The sequence below is a fragment of the Rana temporaria genome, chromosome 11, assembly GCF_905171775.1.
Source record: "Rana temporaria chromosome 11, aRanTem1.1, whole genome shotgun sequence".
Classification (NCBI taxonomy): Eukaryota; Metazoa; Chordata; class Amphibia; order Anura; family Ranidae; genus Rana; species Rana temporaria.
In genome coordinates this window covers 162899330-162908107 of record NC_053499.1, presented here as the reverse complement: position 1 = coordinate 162908107, position 8778 = coordinate 162899330, and the positions used below count along the sequence as shown (strand labels likewise).

Here is an 8778-nt window from a genome sequence, read left to right as displayed (position 1 = left end):
CGTCTCACCTGAGCGGCTGATTTCCTCTGACGCTCTGCGAACAGAAATAAAGGTAAGACGGAATTCCCTCGCTCTCCTTCTATAACGCTCCGATTTCCATGGTTATGATTATTATGGGATGCCTGGCATTGGATGGACGGGATTAGGGAATGGCACAGAACAAGGATATATAAACATGTATGCTCTCATGTTACCTGATTGCACAGACGCGGCCGAAAGTGTCACGAATGATACAAATTTAGACCGCCGCTTCAGTTTTTATGATTTTTGGGAATTTTCATCACAGAATCACTTTTTGGGGTTCTAGTTGTAGTACAGGACTTTATATTGGAATTTTTGATGGTTTATGTTTATTTAGAGCGTTTTGTAGGAGAACGCGTTTCCTCTTTTTTTTGTATAGTTTGAAGATGCTCGGCTCTTCTTATAGGGCCGGATTCAAGAAGCAATTGCGCCTGTGTAACCATAGGTTACACAGCGCAATTGCTTACTTGCCCCGGCGTAACGAGTGCTCCTGATTCAGGAACCTCGTTACGCCGACTGCAGCCTAAGATCTGCGCGGCATAAGGCTCTTATGCCCGCATATCTTAGGCTGCATTCTTGCGGTGGACGCTAGGTGGCGTTCACGTTGTGCTCAGTGTATAGTATGCAAATTGCATACTAACACCGATTCACAACGTTGCGTGAGCCCTGCGTACGCAATTTACGTCGTTTACGTACGGCGGTTTTCGCGCAAGGCTGCCCCTGCTATTAGCAGGGGCAGCCCATGTTACGTATACCCGTCGTTCCCGCGTCGCGAAATTTGAATTTTACGTACTTTGCGTAATCATTTAAATTAGGCGCGTACCTGCGCCGATCGTAGCGCGCATGCTCCGTCGGGAAACTTTCCCGACGTGCATTGCGTCAAATGACGTCGCAAGGACGTCATTTGCTTCAAAGTGAACGTGAATGGCGTCCAGCGCCATTCACGTTCACTTTGAAGCAAATGACGTCCTTGCGATGTCATTTGCCGCAATGCACGTCGGGAAAGTTTCCCGAAGGAGCATGCGCGCTACGATCGGCGCAGGAACGCGCCTAATTTAAATGATTCCCGCCCCCTACGGGATCATTTAAATTGCATGCTCTAGCGCCGGGAAATTTTGCCGGCCCGCCCTCGCAATTTACGGAGCTACTGCTCCGTGAATCGAGGGCAGCGGAGCAAATTTGCGGGGGCGCAGGGCAAAATCATTGCCCTGCGCCTCCGCAAATAAATCGCAAATCTCTTTGAATCCGGGCCAATGTTTATTTGCACAGGAGCTCATTTTATACAAATTCAAATTCCTTAATCATTCTCAAGACCTGATAAGGGGGAGGGGGAGGGGGGGGGGGGGTTGTTTGACTCCCGTAACGTTCTGTCATAGATACAGATCTCACAAAAGTTTGTACACCCCTCGCTTAAGACAGCCCTGCAAACGGGGCACTTGCCCTGGGCCCAATCTCTGCACTACCCATGAATTAGGGCCCCGATGATGGCTTTGCAGAGTGCAGTAGTGCACAGAGGACGCGGGAGGCTGTATTCCCGATCTAGCTAGCAGTGAGGAGGCGGGGCCAGGAGCTCCACTGACGCGAAGACCAGGGGAGGCCTGGGGGGCAGGTTCAGTCAATTGGTCCATTGAACCGATGAATCAGCTCACCATCCATGGCCCATCTGTTTTTTTCAATGCAGCTTTACCAGTGCAGTCAACTCCAGTGCCCATCAATGCAGCCTGATAACTGGGGTGTATGGGGGGGGGGTCAGCTATAGGTGTCAGAGTCTCTCACCACAGTGATCTCAGCGGGTCCTTGCACGCCACGGCCTCCTGGGGGGGTAATGCTCCTGGTCCTGGTTTTCCACCCACCGGGAGCTTGAACGTGGACTACAACTCCCGGAAAGGGCAACAGCTAGTGGTCGGCCGCCATGGCCATTGCCCCGGCCCCAACTTCCTAGACCAGAATAAAAAAAGAAAATGGTAGCGGGCAGCAGCTGCCGGCCATAAGTCAGGGCGGCCCGGGAGGCAATTGCCACCCTTCCCCCCGTCCCAGTCCTCCCCTGGCGATGACCCCGCCCCATGTAGCCTTTATGCAAAGCGGCTGTAGTAAGAGCAGTGATCAGAGTGGGCGTGGCAGTGGAGCTCCTGGGCCCCGCCCCCTCTATACTGGTTGGGGAATACAGATGCTGTCCATGTCCCCTCTTGGGAGATTTCTTTTCAATTCCTATTTGCTGGGTGTCAGACACAACAGGAAGTTAAGAAACATTCCTCTTCTCAGGTTGCTGCTTAAAGAGGAAGTAAACTCTGATGGGCGTTACTTCCTCTTTGTTTCCCTGCAAAGGTAAAGCATAATGGGCTAGTATCGCATTGCATAGTAGCCCATTATGTGACACTGACCTGCATTAGAAGCCCGCGATGTCCCCCGTCTTCCTCTCAGGCATCGAGCGTCCATCTTCACCCCTCTTCCTTCCGGGCGCGGAACTCTGATGTAAGGGGTGCTCTGAGAACCCTGATTTACCTTTCTGTACTCACTCATAGGCAGGAGAAAGAAGGGGGGGGGATGGTGAGCTCACTCACCCCTTGGCAGTCAGCACCTCTCATCCAGATGTATCTGAGGCACAGTGCCAGGGATTGGAGTGTGGGCAGACACAGAGGGGTAGGGGTGGGTGAAAGAGGTGCAGATGGAGCCCTCTCTCCTCTCCCGTCTGTGTGTGTGGTGGGGGGGGGGGGATTGTTATAGGTAGATTCAGTAAGAGTTAGGCCGGCGCATCAGTAGATTATCAGTAAATACGCCGACCTAACTCGGAATCTGCGCCGACCTAAGTTTAAGTGTATGCTCAAACAGAGATGCACTTAAACCTATCTAAGATACGATGGCTTGCGCCGTCCTATCTTAGGGTGCAATATTTAGGCTGGCCGCTAGGTGGCGCTTCCATTGCGTTCGGCGTAGAATATGTAAATCACTAGATACGCCTATTCACGAACGTACGTGCTCCCGACGCAGCAAAGATACGCCGTTTACGTAAGGCATTTTCAGGCGTAAAGTTATTCCATCAAATAGCTGGACTAGTAATGTTAAGTATGGCCGTCGCTCCCGCGTCGAAATTTGAACATTTTACGTCGTTTGCGTAAGTCGTCCGTGAATGGGGCTGGACGTAATTTACGTCCACGTCGAAACCAATACGTCCTTGCGGCGTACTTTGCCACAATGCACACTGGGATATGTACACGGACGGCGCATGCGCCGTTCCTAAAAAAACGTCAATCACGTCGGGTCACAGTTAATCAACATAAAACCCCCCATCCACATCCTCATTTGAATTTGGCGCGCTTACGCCGGCCTATTCACGCTACGCCGCCGTAACTTAGCAGGCAAGTACTTTGTGAATACAGTACTTGCCTAGCTAACTTACGGCGGCGTAGTGTAAATACGATACGCTACGCCGCCGCAAAGATGCGGCGGTCTATTTGAATCCACCTATTAGTGTTGGCTTTGGGCAATGTGAAAGAGTGTTAGGCCCCATACACACGAGAGGATTTATCCGCGGATTTCCATGCGATGGAGTGTACTCACCATCGCATTGAAATCCGCGCCGAAATCCTCTGGCGATGACGTGTCGCGCCGTCGCCGCGATGATGACGCGGCGACGTGCGCGACGCTGTCATATAAGGAATTCCACGCATGCGTCGAATCATTACGACGCATGCGGGGGATCCCTTCGGACGGATGGATCCGGTGAGTCTATACAGACCAGCGGATCCATCTGTTGGGATGGATTCCAGCGGATAGATTTGTTTAGCATGTCAGCGAATATTTATCTGCTGGAATCCATCCCAGGGGAGAAATATCTGCGGAAACAGATCCGCCGGAGTGTACACACCATAGGATCTATCCGCTGAAACCCATTCGCTGGGATTTTTCAGCGGATGGATTCTATCGTGTGTATGGGGCCTAACAGACACACTCAGCTTACACAACTGTATTCAGCAACTGTTGGGAAGCCGTAGTCCAGTCTAAAGAATATGTCTGGGCTTCAGTCAGTCTGAAACCCGGACGCATGATTCCAAACCCGAACTGTCCGGGTGGATCCTGGACAGGTGGCAACCCTATGTGGAACATCCTGATAATACTTCCCATCGCTGACCTGAAACAAGCAGGCAGGTTTGGAGGCCGATATAACAGCCAGGCAACTAGCATTTTCAGCAGGCGGTCTGCCAGGGCAACCTCCATTACTCTCTCATGGTAGATTTTACAAGAAGAAGCCACTTATACCTGAACCCCCCTTATGTTACAGATGGAGGGGACTCTGGACACAACTCCGGTATTGTGCCAAAGTGGATTCTCTGCGGGATCCGTCATAATGAAGAGATATCTCCTTCACCAGAAGCTGGGGAGCGGCTCCTTCGCCACAACCTACCTGGTGACCGACTCCAGGGACGCCGACACTCAGTAAGTCTGATTGTGTGATCGGAGGAATAAAGCATTGAAAACCCAACATCCAAATACACCCATCAGATCCCCGGCCGTATAGGGTAGCAGCATCCAATCAGAAAGCTTCCCCAGTGACCCAGGAAATCGCAGTGTCAGCATTCCTCTAGAATTCAGAACTATGGGCCAGATTCTTGTAGTTTTCCCGCGGCGGTAGCGTAAGCCATTTACACTCCGCCGCCCCAACTTACAGGAGCAAGTGCTGTATTCCCCAAACACTTGCTCCGTAGTTTGGGGCGGCGTAGTGTAATTGGCCCGGCGTATCCCCGCGTAATTCCAAAGGGGGCGGCTTGTATTTAAATTAAGCGCGCCCCCGTTTCGATCAAACTGCGCATGCGCCGGGCTAAAAATAGCCCAGTGCGCATGCTCCAGTTCTCGGCGGAAAACGTCAATGACGCCGACGTGTGCGTCATTGACCTAAAGTCGTATTCAAGAACGACTTAGTAAAACGACGTACCCGACGGGAAAAGACGACGCGGACCCGACGCCATATTTAACATGGCATACGTGGGACTGGCGTAAGGTTACCCCTCATATAGCAGGGGTAACCTTACGCTTACGCAAACGACGTTAGCGACCGTTACGCGACGCGATTTCGTTCGGGAATCGGCGTATCAGGCTCATTTGCATAAACAAATGAGACTTGAATGTAAACGCCACCTAGCGGCCGGCGGCGAATTACATTTACGATCCGACAGTGTAAGTGACTTACACCAGTCGGATCCTAGCCTAAATCCGGCGTATCTTGTTTTGTGAATACAAAATAATGATACGCCGGCGGGAAATTCGATTTACGCCGGTGTATCAGTAGATACACCGGCGTAACTTGTTTGAGAATATGGCCCTATCTACCTAAGATAAATATTTGGGATTTTTTTGAGGCATTCCATCATTTTATCTACATGTGTTATTATGGAATGCCTGAAAAGTCCCACATGTTTATTTTTAGTAGATAGTTCTGAATTCTAGATCAGGGATCCCCAAACTTTTGAAACAAAGGGCCAATTTACCGGAAAACTTCAAGGGGTATGAATACTTTTTCAAGGCACTGTGTGTGTGTGTGTGTATATGTGTGTATATATACTGTAAAGATGTCCCTTTTTATAATGGAAATTGTTATCTATGTGTCCCCTGATGTGTCTCTTGTTCCCCTACACAACGCCTAAAGCGTACGCCATTGTTACCAACATCCTTCTTTTACAAGCCTATGCTTCTCCACAAACCACGCTCACTACCACCCTGAATGGTAGTTTGGAAATGTGGTCACCCTAACGCTCACGCGTGAGCACACAGAAAAGTGCAGAGGGTGTACACACGTCCTCCTCCAAAGCAGGAGGATCCTGGCCAGGATCCCCCGGGGTCCAAGACTCCTGATGGGGGCTGGAGTACACGTGGTAACCCAGCCAAAACCTTCCGGACCCCAATCTTTGGGAGACCTGCCAAAGCAAGGTCCACCAAAGCATTAGAAAGGTTCCATCCAAAGAGAGACCCCATGAAGAGGGGAGAACCTGACCACAAGGCCACATGCCCTCCTTCTAAGTCTTTTAGGGCAAGACTCCTGATGGGGACTTGGGTAGTCGTAGTGCACCCAGACAAAACCAGGCAGATGCCAAGTTTCAGGAGACTTGCCAAAGCAAGGTCCACCAAAGTACTAGAAAGGGCTCGTCCAAACGGAGAACCCCATGAAGGGGGAAGAACCTGACCACAAGGCCACGTGCCCACCCCCCCAAGTCTTTCAGGGCAAGACTCCTGATGGGGACTTGGGTAGTCGTAGTGCACCCAGACAAAATTAGGCAGATGCCAAGTTTCGGGAGACCTGCCAAAGCAAGGTTCACCAAAGTACTAGAAAGGGCTCGTCCAAACAGAGAACCCCATGAAGGGGGAATAACCTGACCATAAGGCCACGTGCCCACCCCCCCCCCCCCCCAAGTCTTTCAGGGCAAGACTCCTGATGGGGACTTGGGTAGTCGTAGTGCACCCAGACAAAACCAGGCAGATCCCAAGTTTCGGGAGACCTGCCAAAGCAAGGTCCACCAAAGTACTAGAAAGGGCTCGTCCAAAGAGCCATGTGCCCCCCCCCCCCCACTAAGACTTTCGGAGGAAAGTAAAGCACTAAATTGTATAGGGCACCGTTCACACCTGAGAATTGGAATGGAGGTAGGCCCATCCAGAAACGCACCACAAAATCACGCAAAAAAAGCAACGTGGCATCGTCGCTCTGGTGTGAACGGGGCCTAAATCGTATCATCATCTGAAGCTTTATTCTCCTGTTCTGGCTGTATTGGAAGAGGCGGGACCAACCCATATAAAGTTGTCGGAGAACCCGCTTCCCATGGTTGGAAACCCCCCGGAGCTGCGGTGAGCCGTCACACAGTCGCTTGTGTCCCCCCCCCGGCTGTGCCAGTTGCTGTGTTGCATTTCCCTGTGGCCTGAGAGCGTATTATGTAAGCGTTCAGCCATATGACTCATGAGATAGAAGGAAGCCGACTCTCAGTTACACAGCGTGTGCCGCCTTCCCATGGGGCAAATCTATCTGGGTGATTGTTACTGGAAAGCAGAGAATTTACACAACACGCCGCAATGATCAGCAGAGCGGATTCACATGGGCAGAGCACAGAATGTTCCTTCAATAGACCTCGTCACCAACGTATAAAGTTGCAGATAAACGCACAGAAAAGTCACGTCGTTTACATGAAGACCTCCCAGTATCTTTCCTTTCCATTAATTATTTTTTTATTGCTACAAATGTGGACTACTTCACTACCACTTTCTCCTTGCATGTCATAAACCCCCGTCCTTTTCTGGGAGTGTCCAAGTACTTACTTCCTGTGCTGGCCCAGCTCCTCCGACCTGCCTCTTTAAAACCTTTTATTTGGCACTTAGGGGAGGAGTGTCACTTTAAGGATAACTCTGAATTAGCTGGGACTGCTGACATCACATCCAAGATGGTGGTGCCCACCTGCAGTCTCAGAGCTTTTTGGACGTCTACACAAAAAGGGGGGGGGGATTACAGGTTAATAACAAGCATAGAATATATTGAATGCACATACAATCTTACAGATTAATTAGTTAAAAAGAAGAACATTCAGGGATTGAAGAGAGACCAAGCATAAGGAAAAGCACAGCCACTGACAGTAGAAATGTAAAAAAAAAAAAGCCACCAATTATCGGTTGCTAAGGAGCGGGGCTGCCGTGTCCTTGACAACTGATGACTCATTCAGCTGTCAGTGGGATTCCCCGGTTGTCAGCAGAAGTGTAAACAAAGTTGTGGCAAATGGAGCTGCCAAACAAAAAGCAGACAGACAATGGGGTAGATTCAGGTACAGCTGCGCGCTCCTTACGGAGGCGCAGTGTACCCTTTTTACCCTGCGCCTACGCAAATTATTTGCGCTACGCTTCATTCATGAAGCAGTAGCCACGTAATTTGCGTGGGCGTTCCTCAAAAATGCCCTGCGTAAGGGCGCCTAATGTAAATGATCCCGTAGAGGGCGAGAATCATTTAAATTGGGCGCGTTCCCGCGCAGAGCATAGAGCGCATGCTCCGTTGGGAAACTTTCCCGACGTGCATTGCGGTAAATGACGTCGCAAGGACGTCATTTGCTTCAAAGTGAACGTGAATGGCGTCCAGCGCCATTCACGATTCACTTACGCAAACGCCGTAAAATTTAAACCTCGCGACGCGGAAACGACGGGTATCCTTAGCATTGGCTGCCCCTGCTTTTAGCATGTGCAGCCTTATGCGAAACCCGACGTACGCAAACGACGTAAACTGCGTACGCAGGGCTCGCGTAGGGTTGTGAATCGGCGTTAGTATGCAATTTGCATACTATACGCTGACCACAACGGGAACGCCACCTAGCGGCATGCGTAAGAATGCAGCCTAAGATATGAGGGCATAAGAGCCTTATGCCACGCATATCTTAGGCTGTAGTCAGCGTAACGAGCTCTCTGAATCAGGAGAAGTCGTTACGCGGGCGCAAGTAAGCAATTGCGCTGCGTAACTATGGTTACACAGACGCAATTGCTCTCTGAATCTGGGCCAGTGTTTATAAACAACATTACACTGAAACAAAGAGAAAAAGAAACATTGTTTCCCTTTTTGTATCGCTCTGTTTATTCATCTGCAGATCAAAGGGATGAACTTCCATCTGCAGATCAAGTCAGTTTAAAGCAACCTGTCATGTAAAACATTTTTTTTGGTTTTAAATGTTTATCTGTTTAACCCCTTCAATACCGGTGGGGGCACTTACCCCCCTTCCTGCCCAGGCCAATTTTCAGCTTTCA

At 50.3% G+C, this 8778-nt stretch overlaps 1 protein-coding gene across 1 annotated transcript in view; it reads left to right on the top strand.

Moving 5' to 3' along the window:
• Window positions 1–4300: 4300 nt before the first annotated feature.
• Window positions 4301–8778, top strand: part of LOC120916855 — a 167856-nt gene continuing 163378 nt past the window's right edge. The window contains exon 1 of the mRNA XM_040327798.1: window positions 4301–4455. Coding sequence (XP_040183732.1) covers window positions 4301–4455 — 155 coding nt within the window. The remainder of the gene's footprint in view (window positions 4456–8778) is intronic.